Here is a 19,614-nt window from a genome sequence, read left to right as displayed (position 1 = left end):
TTTGATATGAAGGGAAATTAAAAGGTCCAAGGTGTGACTGGTGGAGAATAGGGCTCCTTCGAAGGGGTATAGCCGTTTTGCCTAATTCTGAATCAGGGGTCCGTTCTTTGAATATAAAAAAAAATGATATAGTACTTGTCTACTTTTCAGTACGACCTTGAGACATCACTCTCAAATGCCTTCGACAGCTACCACATCATAATAATCTCAGGACTCTGGGGATTTCTCTTCCAGACTAGGGAAAGCCCATTTGGCCCATTGCCTGAGAATCGACCGATAGGTTGTGACACTCAGCCAAATCAAGAACACCGCCGCCGTCGTAGGAAGAGTAAACGCCCAGTAAACCCAGAAATTGCTCTGGATCACGTCCTCATGATCCCACTGCAGCGAAGGCACGGCAAAAAGAGCAGCAAAGAATGTTGCAGGGAGAAAGGCCATAGTCATGATGGCAACGGTTTTCATCGACACGCTATCGTTTTTCATAGAGACCGCCATCTCCAGGTTGATCTCAGCATCCGCATGACCCAACAAGGCGATTAACTACCTTTCGTTAGATAACACGTCAAGAGGACAAGACTTTGGAGGCGGGCATACCACGGACGAGAGCTTCTCTGCTCTGTTTCCAAGATATCGCAGATATGCCTCATAGGCATCCATTTGTCGCTTTAACATAGGGATCGTCTCCGCAAGCCGCCTCGTGCCATCCCGGCACTGCGGGTGGTGAACATCTACGCTTATCTCTAGCAGTTGACATTCGTCACTAACAAAGTCCAGAAGCGTCCTGGATGTGTTAATATGGCGCAGCTTGTTAGTGATGTTTCCCTGTATTTCTCCCGTAGTCTGGGACCATAATGTCAATTCGTCCACGCTGAAACGCGAAACGGCCTCGGGTGGATTTGGACCGTAGCCGGTGCTCTTCTCGACAGACCGGATTCGGGCGTATTCTCGCGCCTTGGTCTCCTCGTCAAAGGCTTGCAGATTATACACCGTGGACACAAATGCAAGGAGACACGGGGTGTGGATCAGGTTCTTGAAGATCTGCAGAACGGCATTGAATCGAGAGAACGGATCGGTCTGCCGGGGGAGGAAGAGGGCGATGGTCGACGTGGATGCTCGTTGCCATTGGGATGTCCAGACCAGGCCGTACGTCGCAGTGCCGATGAAAGCAGACAGTAGATTGTTCGGTCCTTTTGAGTAATGGAAGCCATCGTAGTCGTGACTAATGAGATACAGAAAGTAGGGATCGACCTGCATTGCGGTCATCAGTCGATGGAAGAGGTTCTGGGAAATGCATAGGACGCCTTCGCGAGGGATCTGAACAAGCTTCAGCACTGCGCTGGTTTGTTTGTCGGGCTCCGGCATATTATGAGTTGTAAATGGCACCAGCTCCTCTCCTGTCATCGATCTCTGATCCAAGTAGGCGGGGCACTCATGCGAGGCTGCAATGCAGACAGTAACATAAGATTGTCTCTCCTCATACTGACGGAACTTGTCAGTTGGGCTCCAGAATGTTTCTCTCGCAAGTGTCTGCAAGCCCTCCATCCTCGCTACTCGGTCTCAAGAGATCAGCAGATTCAACTCTAGGTTTGCTTAGAGCTGGAGAGAATGCAAGATACTGGCACGGAATAGATATCTGGCTGTATAGAGCACAGAGTTAGTTCAGCCAGCCACCGGTACTCAGCCACTTACTTGGACAAGGTTTAGACTGGGGTAGGCTGTACAAGTATGGATGCATCGGCTATCTGCACCCAGTTGGATCATTGAAGGGGTGCTGGCTTACCTGGCAGTCAGGATATCAATCAGGGTCGTCTTGCTCACCCTCCTCCATTCGCCTCCTACTCTATACATGTCCTAATGATATAGTTTGTTCACACTTTCCAAACATCAAACTTCGTATACATCCATATACCTAAGCACATCGAACAGCACCTCAGCTACATTTCGAGCCCTTACACTTCACCTAATCTGATACGAACGCATGTGCCTTGGCGGAACCCGACTCGAGAACATAATATCAATCTCCTCAAAGGTCCGACCCTTGAGCTCGGGGATATACACCCAGCTGGCCATCGTAGCCACAGCCGCACACCCACCAAACACGAATCCCACTCTACCCTTCATGTTCGCTTCATCAGGCGTCACCATATACGGGACCGCCACATTCATCGCGATGCCAAACACGGCCTGTACGGCGGTCGCCAATGCGGTCGTTTTCGCGCGCAGCAAAGGCGTCGAGACCTCGCCCAGTAGGACAAACGCGACGGCCCCGACAGTCATAAAGTATACAAAGGCGTAGACCACAGTGGAGGACGCCTGGACCCATTTCGCTGTGTTGGAGGGCACGACGTCCATGATGCCGATGAGGAGGAGCAGGCCCGTGAGGGTCACCATCCCCGACAGGAACGATCGCCGACGGCCGACGGAGTTGACAAGAAACCAGCTGAGGAAGTTGCCCAACACGCCACAGGCCGTGACACCGACCCCGAGGTTGAAGGAATGCGAAGTTTCCAACCCGGCGAGTTCGAAGAAGTACGTCGAGTAGCCCAGGACGAAGATGATTCCCACCAGATGTTGGCATACAAACCCTGCACATGAGATCATGCTGCGCAGGAGATTCGTCCCGCGGAAGCAATCGCCATAGCTGGCTTTTGCCTGCTGCGCGCTCTCTTCAACGGAGAGCTGGATGGCGGCCAGGAGCGCTGAGACGTCAAAGTCCTTCCCCCACAGCTTATGGAGCGACCTCCGGGCCTGGTCAATCTGGTTCTTCCGAACTAGATGCCACGGTGACTCTGGTGCAAAGGGAACCCCAGCCAGCAGTGCCAACGAGAAGAACAACTGAATGGCAAATGGGCCCGCGAACGCCCAGCGATCCGCGCGCTCCCCAAACCCCTTGATCACGGCATTCGACAAGAGCTGGCCAACGCAGATCCCCAGGTTCACACCAGCGGTCGACAGACCACGCAGCACCACAGGGGTGATCTCACTGCACACGAGCGGACCAAGGGTCAGGTAGAACCCCAATCCCACGCCGAGAATGAACTTGGATGCGAGAAAGGCGCCGCGAGCATGGGAGAAGATCTCCCCAAATGTGCCTCCCATACAGATAATAGAACCACAGACAAGGGAGCGCTTGCGCCCGACTCGGTCGGCCATCCAGCTGCAGAGGAATCCCCCGAAGAACTGGCCGATCGAGCTGGCGACATTGAACGCGGACTGCCAGTTCGCAGGCAGGATGGCATTCCCATCCGAAACATATCCGTACTCGCGCCGGAAGGCAGGGATGGCAATGACCGCACCGTTGATTTGCGCGTCGAATCCCCTGTACGTCGCTGTATGAGTTGTCGTGTTCCTCCGGGGCAGTAGGGGTAGAGTACATACCACCCGATGGCACACATGGCCCAGTAGAAAGACCATAGGATGATGGCTTTATGATGTTTGACGATATAGGAGAACGTCATGGCATCTTCGACTGAAGCGTTAGCTTCGCTGTGTTCCTTGTGGATGACCGAAGTCTCCTGTTCGGCAGCGGCTGCAGAGGGCTTCTTCATGGTGTTGTAAGTGATCGATGATAGATGTACAGAGCATAGGATGCAGAGGGATAGGAAGCGGTGCCTGGTACATATCTATACCCTCCATGGCTGGAAATCCGGGGTAGGGAACCCAGACGAGTAGAGTAAATCTCGATCTACTAAGACGCTAGAAAGGTCAGACTCAACCTAAATCCTAATGACCGACACTCCGCGAAGGTGGTCTTTGTCGCGGAGTGTCGCAGATGTCAGCCACTAGTCTGTATCACTGCTTGGCTCGCCGACCGTCGCGGAGTGTCGGGAAGGCCAAGTATACGAGCAGGTCAAGAACACCACATATATAGCTGAGTCTTCTGCATAGGATCAATCATCGAGCACAACCATCATCTACTAGTCAACCTAGGAATACTCCAGCCACCATGACCTCCGACACAACCCCGTCCTTTCTCCGGGTGTCCGGTACAAACATCGTCGACTCCTCTGGCCAACCCGTCATCCTCAAAGGGGCGGCGATTGGGGGCTTCCTGAATATGGAGAACTTCATTACGGGGTATGCAGGCCACGAGCACGAGCACCGCGAAGCCATGGCATCAGTCCTGGGGAAGGACAAAGCGCAATACTTCTTCGACCGACTCCTGCACCACTTCTTCACCGACAAGGACGCAGAATTCTTCGCCTCCTTGGGTCTCAACTGCATCCGCGTCCCCTTCAATTACAGACACTTCATCGACGACCAGGAGAACCCGCCCGTCGTCAAGCAGTCAGGCTTCGACCTGCTGGACCGCGTCGTGTCCATCTGCCGCAAACACGGGCTCTACGTCATCCTGGACCTGCACACCGCGCCCGGCGGCCAGAACCAAGACTGGCACAGCGACAGCGGTGTCGCGCGCGCCGTCTTCTGGGACTTCAAAGTCCTGCAGGACCAGGCCATCAACCTCTGGGTCGCGATCGCGGCACACTACGCCGACGACCCCATCATCGCCGGATACAATCCGCTCAACGAGCCCGCCGATCCGGCACACACGCGCCTGCTAGACTGGTACGGCCGCGTGCATGCCGCCATCCGCGCCGTCGATCCCAACCACATCCTCTTCCTGGACGGGAACACCTACGCGATGGACTTCTCGCACTTTGACCGCATCCTCCCCAACGCCGTGTACTCGTGCCACGACTACGCGACCATGGGCTTCCCCGGACAGCCGCTGTACACCGGCACCGCGGAGCAAAAGGCCAAGCTCCGCGCCCAGTTCCAGCGCAAAGTGCAGTTCATGCGCGACTGGAACGTGCCCATCTGGAACGGCGAGTTCGGCCCCGTCTATCCCGATCCGCGGGGCGCGGATGCGCACGAGGTCCTGCAGTCCCGCGTGGAGCTGCTGCGCGAGCAGCTGCGGGTCTATGCTGAGGCGAACGTCAGCTGGAGTATCTGGCTGTTCAAGGATATCGGGTATCAGGGCATGGTGTACGTGCACCCGGACACGCCGTATATGAAGCTGATTGCCGGGTTCGTGGAGAAGAAGCAGCGTCTGGGGGTGGACTTCTGGGGATGCACCGATAAGACCGGGGTGAGCCATGTGTATGAGCCGTTTGTTGCGGAGCTGAAGAAGATGATTCCTGCGCATCTTCTGAAGAGGAAGTATCCTCCGGTGTGGACTTTTGATCGCCAGGTGGAACGCGTGGTCCGAGAGTGTCTGGTCAGCGAGTATTTGACCTGGGAGTTTGCGGAGCTGTTCGAGGGGAAGACGTACGATGAGCTGGAGGATTTGGCTACGTCATTTGCTTTTGAGAACTGTGTGAAAAGGGACGAGCTGAACCGGGTCCTGACTGAAGATGCGTATAAAACCAAGGTGTGATAGAATGGGTAGGATCAACGTCTGAGGGTATTCGCAAACATCACACGTGAAGCATATGGAGAACATGTAACAGTATCCCTTAGCACATTACTAAATTGTTCGTAGGCTCTAGATATCGAGCCCTGCAACTCGCCCCCAAGCAGCCTCAACAAGACCCCCCAGATACCCCGCATCCGCCGACTCCACCGCCCAATACCGATTCATCTCCATCGCTAACAGCACCGCCTCCCTCCACCCCAAAGGCATCATGACCTCGCACTGCCCCCGAATCACCAAGGCGGCAGCTACGAGAACCAGCGCGCTCCGACTACACATCCGAAGCAGAAACAGGGTCCCGTGATGCCGATGCTTATACCCGGCCTGGTTCACCCACAGCCTCTCCACATGCTTCTCGAGTCCCTTCCGCGCAAGACTCCGCAGTAAGACTCTCTCTCCGTCCAGTGAACACCCGCTAATCAGGGCATCAACGAAGGGCCAGTAGATGACTTCGTATAGATTGAGCAGGTGGCCGCGAAGGACAAACCGGCAGATATCATCCGTTTCAGCCGGTTGGTCCAGCGATATCACCCGTGGAAGCCGGCTGACCCACTCCACTGCCTGTGCTTCGTGGACACAGGTGGCTTTGGCTAATCCGTCGAGAAAATGCTCTCCCGGTGAGGGGTTGAATTGTACGATGCCTTTCGCGATACAGGATGCTAGGCGGCGGAGGGAGATCTCGGAGAGGTAGAAGTACCAGGAGTGCTGTCCGCGGTCGTGTTGGCTTCCGCTGGAGTGGGGGGATTCAGCATTCTCGTTGACGGGAGGCGTCGGGAAGAATTGGGGGTATGTGACCAGTTCTGTGTGCGAAAGGGCGAAATCGGGAGTCGTCATCCCGCTGCGGAGTTCGCGTTCAGATTTCCAGGAGGACCAGTAAATACTTTCCTCCCAGGTGAGAGATCGCTGGCCGCGGGTTCGTTCGTGGCGGACTGGGTCGAAGATCTGAGCGTCGGGCGAGGAGTGGGATGACTGGAACCGGAAGGTTTGGCAGCATGCTAAGGCATGGAGGAAGAATTTCCAGGCGGCGTCGGGCTGGAAGAGGGTAGCTGCATATACCCCCGACAGGAAATGGCATTGCGCTTCGAGTATCCGATCAGGGCCATCCACTGTCAGAGCTAGTCGCTTCTGTGCGGCCTTGTAAAAGGCGCGGGCACTGGAGATAGATGTCGACTCGTTCTGGACCTGACCGGGGGGCTCAAAAGGAGTCGCTGTTGCTCCGAGGGCGAGAACAAGAAGCGCAAGACATGATTCTGGGGACCAGTCTAGCCCCTCAGCACAGAAATGAGCGACTAGTCGGCGCGTGCGTGGTTCATCGAGAACCGGGTTTTTGACGTGGACGTATTGGAAAAACCGATCGAGGAGTGGACGAGTGAGTTGCGGCTCCAAGTTATCCAGTGACAAGGTCGCCCCTGTGTCTGTCGCAGCTGAGGTAGAGGAGAGGCCCTCCCACTCAGGGGTAACCGGGGGTAGGTCCAAAATCGGCGACTGGCAAAGGGCCTCGATAGGCAGAGGTAATAGTCGGGCCCGATCTATGTCAGAAAGCGTCTGAGCGGGAGAGTAGTTGAAATCGACGGTTGTCGAGGCCCCAGCAGGCGCCACGACGCTCCCCAGGGTCTCAATAGCAGACTGACACTTCTCCACCGTACCCTTGAGCTCACTAAGCTGCTCGAGGATTTTGATACTCGCCGGATCGAAGCTGGATAGGTCAACGGTGGATTGGATGCACTGAGCGCCAACTTTGAGGCAGAAGGAGCAGGAGGGCTTCCGATTGTCGCATTTGGTGCGTCGCGCACGGCAAACCTGGCATGCCGTGACGGCTCTTTTGCGAGGGTATGCCGCCGTTCCGCGTGGGTTTGGACGAGTGTCGCCTGCTGTACGCGGGACTGATGCATCAGGAGCCTCCATCGAACAAGTGTGGGTGATGCAGACGCATCGCGGAATGTCGCAGGTGTATTGTATGTAGATAGTACGGTAGAAAGCGTGGGGAAGCGGGGGAAGCCGGGGAAGCCGGCTAAATACCGTCCAGGTAGGATCATCTCCGCACTACGAAGTAGACTAGCCAGCTAGCGGATGTTTGTTCCAATAACTCTTCTATTATAGACAGGACCTTTCCCAATCATGTAGCTTCTTTAACTATACCATAAGATGTTGGATCAAAAAAAATCCTCTGTCGTATGGATACGGCCCGACTCCCAAAGGATTTAGCGTTGTTTGGCCGCTGGCGACATGCTGTCTGACACTGCGATGTAAGCCTGAACTGGTTGCTACCATGAAGATGGGTGATGATAAAAGGCCTTCACAATTGCCATGATAATAAATCTATATACGTAGATGGACCTGATGGAATGCATACCATCCATCGTTCCACGGATTAATGAACGTTTCACCAGATCTTGGCGTCGTCCCGCATTCCGCCATCAAAGGGACACGACGACCTGTCGTGTTACATGTATCATCGCGCCAACTGCTAGCGCCATGCTTAGACTGCCCTTTCGACATCGTCGGCGCCGTGGCCTATTCCATGCGCTTCTGATACTCTTCGTTATCTGGAACGCAGTCGAGGTTGTTCTCATCCAGCGTCATCTCTGGCACCCTCTAGCCCATAACAACCACCAGCTCCAGTCACCACCAGAGCGCATCTTCATCGCAAGTATCCACTGGAATGATGAGATCATCCTGCGCAGTCACTGGAACCAGGCGTTAATCAACCTGGTGCAGGCCCTCGGTCCCCAGAACGTCTTTGTCAGTGTCTACGAAAGCGGCAGCTATGACAACACCAAAGACGCGTTACGGGCCCTGGATCAGTCCCTCGCAGCTCTGGATGTCCCGCGGAACATCACTCTGTCTAATGTCACCCACTGGGATGAGATGCACAAACCCCCAGCTGACCACGACTGGCTCCAGACCAAGCGTGGGAAAAAGGAGCTGCGGCGGATTCCGTACCTCGCCCGGACACGCAATATCGGTCTCGAACCGTTGAGCCGTCTGGCCGAAGAAGGAGTCCATTTCGACAAGATCTTGTTTCTTAATGATATTGTTTTTACGGTTGGTCTGACCTCACCTGTTGATCGATGGAGGCTTACAACCCCAGGTCAATGATGTGTTTGCGCTCCTCGGCACGCATAACGGCCAGTACGCCGCGGCATGCTCGCTGGATTTCTCCAAACCCCCTTACTACTACGACACTTTTGCTCTTCGCGATGCGGACGGCAAGGAGCCAATCATGCTCACCTGGCCCTATTTCAGTGCATCCGCATCCCGGAACGCCTTGGTGCAGTTGGACCCTGTGCCCGTGAAGAGCTGCTGGAATGGAATGGGTATGTCGAATATCATTTCAATTGCACGCCGTCCGTCCACTGACTGCTCCAGTTGCCATGCCCGCCGCGCCCTTCTTATACACTGATAAACCCCTCCGTTTCCGGGACATCCCGGACTCTCTCGCCCAGGAGCATCTCGAAGGCTCGGAATGCTGTCTGATCCATGCCGACAACCAAATCGCGTCGGACGGTGTGTACCTGAATCCCCGCGTGCGCGTCGGCTACAGCGGCCCGGCCTACGAGGCCGTGCATCCTGACGACCGATGGTTGTCTTCCTGGCGGATCTTGCGCGGACTATGGTCGAACCGCCTTCGACGATGGAGTCATGTTGACCTGAGGGGGAGGAGAGTTCGGCGTCGACTTGCCCAGTGGGAGAAGAGTCACGGCGTGCGCGAACCGGGGGATTATTGTCTAGTCGATGAAATGCAAGTGTTGATGGAGTGGGGATGGGCGCATGTATGACTACTCTGTTCCTATCTTTGAGCCTCAGGCCTTCGAATTGCCTCTCTAGGCCTAGGGCCTGCTGCCTGCCTTGATATTGATATCTAGAGAGGCCTTCACGACCTCACCCACAACAGCCATCAATCATTCACCTCTTCTTGAGATTCACTTCTTTACCTCCCGACATCCTATGTATCTGAATCCATATGTGTGTACTCTATACACTCTTTCCGAGACAGTCTACTACTAAGAAAACACCGGGCGGATCTTCCCCGTCACCCGATCGGCCAATCGCTCCGCCATCATGACCTTATACACATGCTTCGCCCACGCACAGCACACCTGCCGAGTATCCTTGGGGTCGATGATCTCCTCCACGCCAAACGCATTCGCAGTGCGCACCGGATTCATGAGTCGGCGATATTCCTCTTCTAGCTCCTGGTATCGCTCAGCTTTCTTGCCCACCTTCTCGGCCTCGCGCAGTTCATGTCGATGGCCCACTTCGATACCTCCCTCCAGCGGGAGAGAGCCCCATTGTCCCGACGGCCAGGCGACTTGCATCACAGGGTCGCGCGCCCCGATCATCAGTCCTCCCGCCACACCGTAGGCGCGGCGCGTAATAACATTGAAGATCGGCATGGTCGTCGCATGGTACGCCTTGCCCAGTTCCACGCCCCAGCGCATGGTTCCTGTGCGTTCTGCCACCGTTCCGATAGCGTATCCCGCTACACGGTCCAAATTAGCAAGCAACAACCGGGCGGTAGGGACAGCAAACTTACGGACATCGATGAACTGCAACACGGGCAGGTTCATCACATCGCACAGCTTCAACAACCGCGTCAGCTTCTGGCTACCAGCCGCATCCAGCGCGCCACTGTTGACCTCGCAGTTCAGCGAAATAATGCCCACCGGCCGTCCGCCCAGCCGCGCGAGACCACCGATGGCGGTGCGGCCCCAAAGCGGCCCGATCTCAAAGAACGAGTCGCGGTCCACGACGCTGTTGATGATCGTCCATGGGTTGTACATGCGCGTTTGCTTGCGCGGGATGATCGACCGCAGGGCAATGTCCTCGCGATCTTCAGGATCGGTGCAGGGGATCACGGGTGGCGCCTCGCGGCCACTGTTGGGGAGATAGCTCAGCACGGTGCGGATCTGCTCGTAGCATTCGGCCTCGTTGGCGGCCAGGTTGTCGATTGTACCGTTAGTGCAGTGGACCATGGGGCCTCCCAGCGTCTGGAAATCGAGGGATTCCTCAAAAGTCGCTCCTTTGACGACTTCCGGGCCTGCGTTGAATAATGATCCTATATCTGCTGCCATAACACTGAAATGGCACGACACCACCCGGGCAGCGCCCAGTCCGATCTGTCGCGTGTGTTAGTACATGGCCGTCGAAGGACTCAGGTCAATGCATACCGCAGGCCCGACAACAGCCCCCAGATTCGGGATGCCTTCGTTCAGCTGCTCCACCACGTATTTGTACATCGAGACGTAGGGCAGGTAGCTCCATCCAGCGGTCTTGATGGTGGTTACACTGCCGCCTCCAGAGCTGCCGTCGACCAGCTTGACGACGGGCAGCTTCAACGCCAGCGCCAGTTTCTCCAGGTAGATAGTCTTGCCGGCGGTCGAGCCATCGGCATGGCCGCTGCGCAGAGAGAAATCGTCCGCCGTGAGCAACACGCGACGACCGCGCAGCCGTCCCATGCCCTGGACGTTGTTACTAGGGACGAAGGAAACGGGCTTTTCCCGCATAGGGCCGGTCTTCTCCCACGTCACAGTGCCGGACAGCGAGCCGATCTCCTGGAACGTGCCGCGATCGAGGAGCTCTTCCAGTCGCTCGCGCACCCAGAGCTTTCCATCGCGCTTCTGACGGACATAGCCGCGTCGGTTAGGATCTGGGGTGGCTGCGATGTTTTGCAGCGTGCGGATCTGGTCCAGCACATCGGAGTAGTCCGCCGGGAGCTTTGCGGACGCTTTCAAATGCGAAGAGACCTGGTTAAGTCTCTTTCGCGCCGAGGAAGACTCAGAGTCGTCAGGCATATTGATAGCAATTCTAATGGTGGGAAAAGTAGGTGATATCATGTCATGGGGTATATATCTGGTTTTCTCCTCGTGAGGGGGTGATCCATGGAACCTCCGAGGGCCGAGGGTCGTCCTGTATACAAAACGATCAACTCCATACACTTTTAGCACGCATCCTGGGCAATTACTCTTATCTTCTCTGTACAGTTCTCTCAATGGCAACTCCACAGATCCAGCGACTTCTAGTCGCCAACAGGTACCGCACTCCCAACCCGCGACACATCGCCACCCACTAACGAACCCAGGGGCGAGATTGCCGTGCGCATCCTCCAAGCTGCCCGCGAGGTGTCGCCGTCTCTAGAGACATTTGCCCTGTATACAGGGGACGACCGGTCGCACTGCGACCTGGGCCGGCCTCACCACGCCCTGCGCGTCCCCTCGGCCGCCGCGTATCTGGACATCGCGCTGCTGGTTGAGCTCGCCCGACAGCACAAGATCGACACAATCCATCCGGGGTATGGATTCTTGAGCGAAAGTGCCGAGTTCGCGAGCCGCATGCAGGAGGCCGGCATCACCGTGATCGGTCCCGGCCCCGTAACGCTCGCACGCACAGGCGATAAACTCCAAGCCAAGCAGCTCGCAATGGAATGCAACGTTCCTGTTCTGCCGGCAATGGAGCGCCCCACGGCTGACGCTACTGAAATCCGCGCCTTTGCGCGGCGTGTCGGGTATCCCGTCATGATCAAGGCTGTCGATGGCGGCGGCGGACGCGGGATCCGGCTGGTTCGGCGGGACGAGGAGCTGGAAAACGCCGTGCGTGGAGCGATGGGCGAGTCGCCCTCGCAGACAGTGTTTGTGGAAAAGGCCGCCGTGGACGGGTACCATCACATTGAGGTGCAAGTGGTGGGCGATGGGACGGACGTGCGCCATCTCTGGGAAAGAGATTGTAGCGTCCAACGGCGGTTCCAGAAGGTCATCGAGATCGCGCCGTCGCTCATGCAGAACCGTCCACTTATCCAGCAGGTGGTTGATGCCGCGTTGCGCATGGCGAGGGCCATCAACTATCGCTCCCTGGGCACGGTCGAGTTCCTGGTACATGAGCAGCAGAAGGAGTTCTACTTCTTGGAGATCAACCCCCGTCTGCAGGTTGAGCACACCATCACGGAGAACGTGACTGGCTTCGACCTTGTCCAGACGCAGCTCCGTCTTGCTCAGGGCCAGACGCTGGCTCAGGTTGGCCTGGGAACGAACCCTCCCACCCCCGTGGACACGCACTCAATTCAACTCCGACTGTGCTCTGAGGACCCACGACGGAATTTTTCGCTGAGCCTGGGGAAGGTCACCGAGTTCAGCGTGCCTGGCGGCCACGGTGTCCGCGTAGACACCCATGTCGACATGTCTGGTGCCGTTCCAGTCGTGGTGGGCGCGAACTTTGACAACCTGCTGGCCAAGATCATCGTCACCGCATCTAGCTGGGAGGCGGTCGTCTTCAAGGCGCGCCGCGTGCTGGCCGATACGAGGATTGCAGGCGTCCAGACCAACCTGGATCTGTTGCGCGGCATCGTCGCACAAATTGACTTCCTGAGCGGACGCATCGACACCCAGTGGCTAGAGGCCCATCTCCAGGTGTCGCTCGACCAGGGCGAGAAGATTTCGCAGTCTGTTCGTCGCGACCGGTCGACGCAGCCGTCGCGCACGTCGGCCATTCCCAGCATGCCGGCGTCGAGCTTGTTGTTCCGCGGCGGCGACGCATGGTCTATCAAGCTGGAGCCTCTCGCAGGCTCGGATCAATCCCCCCAACAGCATCATTTCCAGCTGAAACGCGTGCTACAGAACGACTTCCCCTCCTCGCTGGTGGCGGAGATCGAATACACCACGCCCACGTCGGCCACGGCGTACAAGTTACACTTGGCCACTACGTCTACCGCGGCGAACGCCCTGGTCTCATCATCGCACCGTCGCGGCGATCCCAACAACCCCCGTCACATCGTACTCCCCCTCTCTGGAAAGCTGATCGAAGTGCTAGTTGGACCTGGCGAGGTCGTGGCAGAGAACCAAGTGCTGGCGTTTGTCAAGCAGATGAAGATGGAGTTGGAAGTGCGCAGTCCACGCGCCGGACGCGCCGGCTGGGTGTATGAGATGGAGGACGAAGAAGAAGATGTTGCAGAAGGCATGCTCCTGGTGGAGCTGGAGGAGGACCTCCGGGGGAAGTTATAAGGATAGTTAGATGGAATAGAGTAGATCACGCAGAGCATGCGCAAGGGATGAAAATCTGTAGGTCGACGTGGCATGCTCAGGCGGTGAATATATATCAACGTTGACTTTCCAAGGACGAGATTTCAGCAAACTTCTGTACTCTTTTCTATTCTTTATTCACGCTTCTTGTCCTCATAACATGCGCACCATCAACACCGTCATATTCGATATGGGCGAGGTCCTCTTCACCTGGAAGCCGACCATCGACACGCGCGTGACATTCGATAATCTGCGAACTATCACCCACTGCGAGACATGGGAGCAATTCGAGCGCGGAAAAATCGACCCAGACGGTTGCTATCAACAATTAGGAGCCAAGATCGGTTTCCCCGGATCAGAGATCGCCGCGACCTTTCGCCAGACTACGAGCTGTCTCAAACCCGATCCCAGGATGACAGCCCTGCTCCACGAGCTGAAGTCGCAGAACGTGGCCATCTACATGATGACGAACATCCCTCTCCCGGACTACCACCAGTTGCGGGCCATGGAGTACGAGTGGGATTTGTTCGACGGCGTTTTCGCGTCCTCGCTAGAGGGAATGCGAAAGCCGGACATGGAGTTTTACGAGCACGTTTCGAAACAGATTGGCGCGTCGCCGGCGGAGACTGTCTTCGTGGATGACAAGTTGGAGAATGTTGCAGCTGCGCAGAGCGTTGGGATGATAGGACTGCATTTTACTGATGCGCTGGCGGCTTGCGCTAAGTTGCGGGACATAATTGCTGGACCGTCGTCGCTGTGCAATGATACATCGCATTCTTCTTCTGCAGTTGAATCTAGTATTGAGTAGACATAGAGACAGCTGGACCTCCTGCACTATGCATTTCCATGCCGAATCGGATGAGCTTATGGTCACATAGCAGTCAAGCACACCAGGAAGAAAACTGAGAATCAAGGATTCATATTAACGTGTTGTCATTTATCACTATAGGATTGTTGTAGTTAATAAGAAAATGAGTCTATCCTTATCATAGACAGAGGACGTCAAAGCCTTCTGCGAAGGCTCCAACCGCCGCAAATAACCCTGACGACAACCCAGCATGCAAAGCCTGCGGTGAGTCCAGACCCAGCAAGTATGATAAGTGTGCTGTATGTTCCGTCCCGAAGTTGAAGTAAGACACCACCTAGTGGTACACCGATCAAAGACCTATATATAGCCCTTAGCATAAGACAGTACAGTCATGGCCACAAGGTCTTCTTCATACCCAATACTAGAGAATGCATATACTGTCCCATATACTTTGCCATAGTTCTCTGTGGAACAGAGTCTTGACAGGCAGACAGGGACCAGGCTTATTCCAGATCCATTGGCGACGCCAAACACTATAACGAACAACCATAATACAGGCGTGTTGGCTTCGGCGGGGAGCCAGATGGCGAATATTGAAAAAGCGCCCAAGCCAAGGATGACAACTTGTGTGTTGAACCATCCCACATAGTCCCCAATAAACCCAGCGGCCCAGCGCCCGATCAGCGAGCCGACGTTCATGACAGTGACAAGGTAACAAGATGACGATTGCGACATTCCATAGTAGACTGCGTATGACGTGATATAAGTCATTGGGATGAACATCCCAATCTCAACGAGTAGAAGCCCCATGGCAATCAATCCCTCCTGAGGTTGAAGGAGGAGTCGTGGGTTTGGAAGACTAGCCCAACGGCTGGCTGGGGCGGAGGTCACTCGAGTCTCCATGAATATTATAGCGGCAAGCTCGAACGGGAGGAGGAGGCATCCTATTGTAATCGCAGTCCATCGAAATCCAATCTCCTCCAGCAACTTGCTGATGATCAAGGGGAGGATAATCCCGCTGACACTGCCTCCGCAAATAGCTACCCCTGTTGCCAAGCCACGTCTGTGAAGGAACCAGTGTTGAACAGTCCCAATGGCACATGTTGATAATGCGCAGGCACCAAGACCACCTATGACGCCGATGCAGAGGAAGAAGTGCCAGTATCGTTGGCAAAAGCCCAGCAGAATATATTGAGTCAAGAGAAGGACAGTTCCCGCAAGCGAAAGAGGACGGGCGCCGTAGGTGTCGAAAAGAGGACCTAGAGCCAGACTTGCGGCATAGGAAAGGAAATTGTAGAATCCGAAAATCCATCCTATTCTACCTTCGCTCTCTGAACTCAGCTGATGCGTTGAAATCCAGGACTGATACACCCCGATCGAATTAAGAAACGACAGAGCGCAGAAGAAGGCGCAAAAGCTGCCCAAAACGACAAGCCACGCTTTGAGTCCGCCGTCCGGGTAGGATGTGCATTTTGATACAACATCTCCCGCGCAGTCTGCCTCCGAGTCCGATGTTGGCGTCAAAGACGATAAACTTTCGTCGCTAGGACGTTTCTCTATGGCTCGTCCCCGCCCCCCAAGAGATTTGTCCTGGGGCTTGAGATCTAGGCTCATCATTCAAATCTGGGGGAGGAGGCGACAAGGGCAATACAATGTTCGGGAAGGAATTAGTTAACAATGGCATGGAAAGAATGCTGCGATTGGAGCCCTTCCTGGCACAGACTTCAAAACTTGTAGGGGGCTGGCTGGAATACCGAGGGATGAATCAGGTCATAGTTAGTCTGGAAGATCAATCCGGCAGCGTTAGTACGGAGATTGTGATGAACCGTAGAGCAGATAATCAGTGGAGACATGGTTCTTCTTCTCCATAGATCCTGTACTCCCAGGTCTGCATGAGGTGTTATGTTAGTGGGCTTTCCATAGCCTAATCATAGAAAGTCAGCGCAAGATACATCATGTAAACTGGCCGAGGTCATATGGACTATTTTAGTCACAACGTCATAAAATGACTTCATTCTTCCAGTGGAATGACATCTCTTTGTAGAGATCTGACTAGTTTCGTAGGATATTGCCAGGGATCATGTCACTAAAGGACGCCCTGGCTTCCTTTCCGCTTCAACGAACAGTGCTCAGGCAAATTACTTGCAGGCAGCTGTAACGAGCTGCACAGATAGGTAAGTGCTCGCTAGCCCTTCACAAACCTGAGATAGGATATGGAACCCGTAGCCCTACTGTTGCGAGGATCGGATTGCGCTTGATTTCTTAAAGGGGCAGGTTTGGGCGTCTCTCATGACCTTCTGAAACTTCTATAGCATTTCATACTGCAGCCAGCCACTAGTCTGTGGATCCAAGGCTCCGAGACGCTGGGTCCGACAGCCCCGAGATCTGCCAGTACGTAGCTGGCTGATGCTCCCTAAGGATGCAAGGGCATCCTCAAGAAAAGAGATTGACGCTCGAGAAGGGATGTGGAGGCCGTGCGCTCTGCCGGACTCCAGCAGGGCGGTCGTTCAATCGGCAAACATTCCAGTCCATGCCAGGAGTATGTCAAATACTTTGTCAAATTAGAGGAGCTATGAAGGATGATCAGCACAGGGGTACAAGGGCGAAAGATTGGGCAACACGTTCTAGGGAGATGTAGACGAAAGAGATTCCGACAACCTAGCACTTACTAGTGTCTCTCCATTGAGTCATAATAAATTCTTCCCATATCGATAATGGAAATGAGATGCATCGAAGCCAGAGTAGTGGTAGGAGTCGAAATGTTGATGAATTACCGCATTGGGAGTAGGCCACAGTGGGTGAGTCAGCCATTGCGGCCCATTCCCAAAGGAGAGGAGATGACCTCATCAACTGATGGCAGCTGAGGTGGAAGGGCAACATCGACCCTCGTTCAGCATCATGCCATCGAAAATGGCCGATGACATTCTTCTCTACCTCCTTACTTTCAACTGCGCCCGGAATCTCGTCGACATCGACCGGTTTGCCGACCATTTCTTCGATGCCTTGCCCCTCACCGACACTTCCATCTCACAGAGCTCCCCAGATGTCATTGCGGTCAGTCTTCAAGAGGTCGCTCCTATCGCCTATGCATTCCTAGGAGGGTCATTCCTTACGCCATATCTTGCTCGATGGAACCAGGTGGTAGACCAGGCAGTGGCTCGCCGCTGGAAGGATGTCCACTATGTCAACTTGCTGACCGAGAATGTCGGCATGACAGCGCTGATGGTGTTTGCTCGGTCTGATGTCGCAGAGAACATCTCAACCACGGCCTCCGCCTGCGTCGGGTTGGGTTTGCAGCAGATGGGCAATAAAGGCGCCGTTGGGGCTCGGTTGACTTATACCTCACCAGGTCCGGACGAAGTCTCGACCGATCTCACCCTAGTGGCAGCCCACCTTGCCCCGATGGAGGATGCCGTACACCAACGAAATGATGACTGGCGTGCTATCGTCGAACGTCTAGTGTTTGAACGCCCAGGCACAGCTCGTCCGACCCATGAGACCGGAGAGACCGCCGAGGAACCGGAACGAACTGCCCTTCTACACGAGTCTACATCGCACGCTCCAGAGGACCTCCGTGGCATTTTCATCCCTACAAGCTACCTTTTCCTCGCAGGCGACCTCAACTACCGCACCTCTGACGCGTCACCGAGTAAGCAGGACTCCGCCCGATTCCCACAGGCGCATGCAGATCCGACCAGCGCCCTACATTACTCCCACCTCCTGAAGGAGGATCAGCTCATCCGGGAGATGCAACAATCCCGGACGTTCCACGGCCTGTCGGAGGCCCCCATCACTTTTCCGCCGACGTATAAGTACACTAGTGCAGCGCGCCAGGCAGCAGGCAATACCAACCTCGACGAAGGGGCGCAGGAATGGCTATGGACGAGTACCCGCTGGCCCAGTTGGTGCGATCGTGTGTTATACCTGGAATCCCCACCGGGCCTGGACCGGGATGCTCAAGTAAAGCCGCTGGCGTACAAGGCGCTCCCGTTGTTTCCGACCTCAGACCACCGTGCCGTCGGGTTTTCTGCCTTGGTGCCCGTCCGCCCAGCGTCGCAGGGGGTTACGACCCGCACGGTGGCTCCGTTTCCGATCGATTCAAAATGGCGGCGTAAGCGAGATGCGGCTCGGACGAAGGAGATGGTGGTGGGTGGGTTGGCGTACTTGGGATGGACCTGGGAAGGCAACGGCGTGTTGGTCGCGTCAATTGTCGGCATTTTGGGGGCCTGGCTCGTGCTTCGATCACTGTTGAATGGTTGAATCGTGGAATCGATCCAACTCCAGACCGAGATCTCGGGTGAAACGTCTTGCCCCATGTCGATCATTACGATCGTCCGGCCCAAGAATATCCATGAACCATATACATGCAGACCGCTAGGTTTCATGCTCAAACGTTCTCGGTTGGGCAGCTTGACTCTCAGCCGCGTCTCCATCGACTATTTCGCCTGTCGCCCGCCTAGCCTCCTGGCGCAGTGAGATGGTTGCAACCAACAGCGGAAAACGCGGATCGTCCGCTCATGCGACATAGAAAGTGATGGTTCTGAAAGCCTAATTCGTGGTCAGCTGGATGCGAAATGGATCTAGAACGGTCTGGAGTCCACGGCAATGGGAAGTGGAAGGATGCGATGTCGATCCATCCTCAGCGGCTCAACGCAGACAAGCAGGATTTCTCTCTTCCCGCTGCACCAATGCCTGCAGCCGATGACATTAGGTGCGAGTCCTGCGAGTCTCGGGAGGCCACACGATATAGCAGGCTCTCGAAGGCCCCGGTGGAAGGGATTTCTGTTTTTTCCCCTTGTCAAGATGTCTGGTCTGACGAGAAGGCCGATATTCCGAACGGGCCGGTGCCTGAGCTATGAGCGGGTTGTGACGTCTGTCGGAATGTTCCCGCGGTTGACGGCACATCTGGGCCGCTGCATGCAATCTGGTGATTGGTTTGGCCCTAAATTACCTGGATGATGGGCATCAGACTCGAACTGTGGGAAACTTTTCATCCTGCCTCTCCTTAACTCGTATTGTGATTGCTATTTTTGCCCCTGTAGAGCTACTTCCCACTAGGGGTCCCGCACTGGACTGTTGGTGAAACGTGAAAGCCGATCGATTCCCACCGGTTGAGGGTCCGGTCATCCAGTGTTTGAAGCCAGGGCTCTTCAGAGGAACTCCTTCTCTTGTTGGTAACTATCGCGATTCACATGCCGAGAGGATGAATTCTCCGACCCGTCATACGATCGGGCAGTAGTCTATCTGATTCCTTTCTTCGATATACTTCGAGCAACAGACGAGCGAGCGATCCTCCGCATCATCTAAAGCACTCTCCCGCCGACCAATCGGGCAGATGGGGGATTCCCTCGCGACGTTCTTCGACTGGTCTGTCTGTCTGT

General features: G+C 55.3%; 9 protein-coding genes across 9 annotated transcripts; 5 read left to right on the top strand and 4 right to left on the bottom strand.

Annotated features, from left to right (window-relative positions):
* Positions 1-207: 207 nt before the first annotated feature.
* Positions 208-1,362, bottom strand: ATEG_08373 (uncharacterized protein; the record flags this gene model as incomplete). Its single annotated transcript, XM_001216994.1, has 2 exons — positions 208-540; positions 595-1,362. The coding sequence occupies 2 exons, from the start codon at positions 1,360-1,362 to the stop codon at positions 208-210; spliced, it is 1,101 nt and encodes a 366-aa protein (XP_001216994.1).
* Positions 1,363-1,956: 594 nt separating this feature from the next.
* ATEG_08372 (putative MFS alpha-glucoside transporter) lies at positions 1,957-3,395 on the bottom strand (the record flags this gene model as incomplete). The annotated part of the gene is made up of 2 exons (XM_001216993.1): positions 1,957-3,319; positions 3,379-3,395. 2 exons carry the CDS (start codon positions 3,393-3,395, stop codon positions 1,957-1,959), a joined length of 1,380 nt encoding a protein of 459 aa, XP_001216993.1.
* Positions 3,396-3,946: 551 nt separating this feature from the next.
* ATEG_08371 (glycoside hydrolase family 5 protein) lies at positions 3,947-5,377 on the top strand (the record flags this gene model as incomplete). Its single annotated transcript, XM_001216992.1, has 1 exon — positions 3,947-5,377. One exon carries the CDS (start codon positions 3,947-3,949, stop codon positions 5,375-5,377), a length of 1,431 nt encoding a protein of 476 aa, XP_001216992.1.
* Positions 5,378-6,003: 626 nt separating this feature from the next.
* On the bottom strand, positions 6,004-7,318 carry ATEG_08370 (Zn(II)2Cys6 transcription factor; the record flags this gene model as incomplete). The annotated part of the gene is made up of 2 exons (XM_001216991.1): positions 6,004-6,022; positions 6,111-7,318. 2 exons carry the CDS (start codon positions 7,316-7,318, stop codon positions 6,004-6,006), a joined length of 1,227 nt encoding a protein of 408 aa, XP_001216991.1.
* Positions 7,319-7,888: 570 nt separating this feature from the next.
* Positions 7,889-9,067, top strand: ATEG_08369 (glycosyltransferase family 69 protein; the record flags this gene model as incomplete). Its single annotated transcript, XM_001216990.1, has 4 exons — positions 7,889-8,458; positions 8,505-8,730; positions 8,783-8,920; positions 8,958-9,067. The coding sequence occupies 4 exons, from the start codon at positions 7,889-7,891 to the stop codon at positions 9,065-9,067; spliced, it is 1,044 nt and encodes a 347-aa protein (XP_001216990.1).
* Positions 9,068-9,417: 350 nt separating this feature from the next.
* On the bottom strand, positions 9,418-10,488 carry ATEG_08368 (uncharacterized protein; the record flags this gene model as incomplete). The annotated part of the gene is made up of 2 exons (XM_001216989.1): positions 9,418-9,896; positions 9,951-10,488. The coding sequence occupies 2 exons, from the start codon at positions 10,486-10,488 to the stop codon at positions 9,418-9,420; spliced, it is 1,017 nt and encodes a 338-aa protein (XP_001216989.1).
* Positions 10,489-11,405: 917 nt separating this feature from the next.
* ATEG_08367 (putative pyruvate carboxylase) lies at positions 11,406-13,407 on the top strand (the record flags this gene model as incomplete). Its single annotated transcript, XM_001216988.1, has 2 exons — positions 11,406-11,446; positions 11,496-13,407. The coding sequence occupies 2 exons, from the start codon at positions 11,406-11,408 to the stop codon at positions 13,405-13,407; spliced, it is 1,953 nt and encodes a 650-aa protein (XP_001216988.1).
* Positions 13,408-13,585: 178 nt separating this feature from the next.
* ATEG_08366 (HAD family hydrolase) lies at positions 13,586-14,658 on the top strand (the record flags this gene model as incomplete). The annotated part of the gene is made up of 3 exons (XM_001216987.1): positions 13,586-14,229; positions 14,418-14,532; positions 14,623-14,658. 3 exons carry the CDS (start codon positions 13,586-13,588, stop codon positions 14,656-14,658), a joined length of 795 nt encoding a protein of 264 aa, XP_001216987.1.
* A 2,473-nt stretch (positions 14,659-17,131) lies between these two features.
* On the top strand, positions 17,132-19,092 carry ATEG_08365 (putative inositol 5-phosphatase; the record flags this gene model as incomplete). The annotated part of the gene is made up of 2 exons (XM_001216986.1): positions 17,132-18,344; positions 18,797-19,092. The coding sequence occupies 2 exons, from the start codon at positions 17,132-17,134 to the stop codon at positions 19,090-19,092; spliced, it is 1,509 nt and encodes a 502-aa protein (XP_001216986.1).
* Positions 19,093-19,614: the final 522 nt, after the last annotated feature.

This window comes from Aspergillus terreus, genomic scaffold, assembly GCF_000149615.1.
Source record: "Aspergillus terreus NIH2624 scaffold_12 genomic scaffold, whole genome shotgun sequence".
In the NCBI taxonomy this organism is placed as follows: domain Eukaryota; kingdom Fungi; phylum Ascomycota; class Eurotiomycetes; order Eurotiales; family Aspergillaceae; genus Aspergillus; species Aspergillus terreus.
Note: the sequence above shows the minus strand (reverse complement) of the source record. Positions and strands in the feature narration are given on the sequence as shown.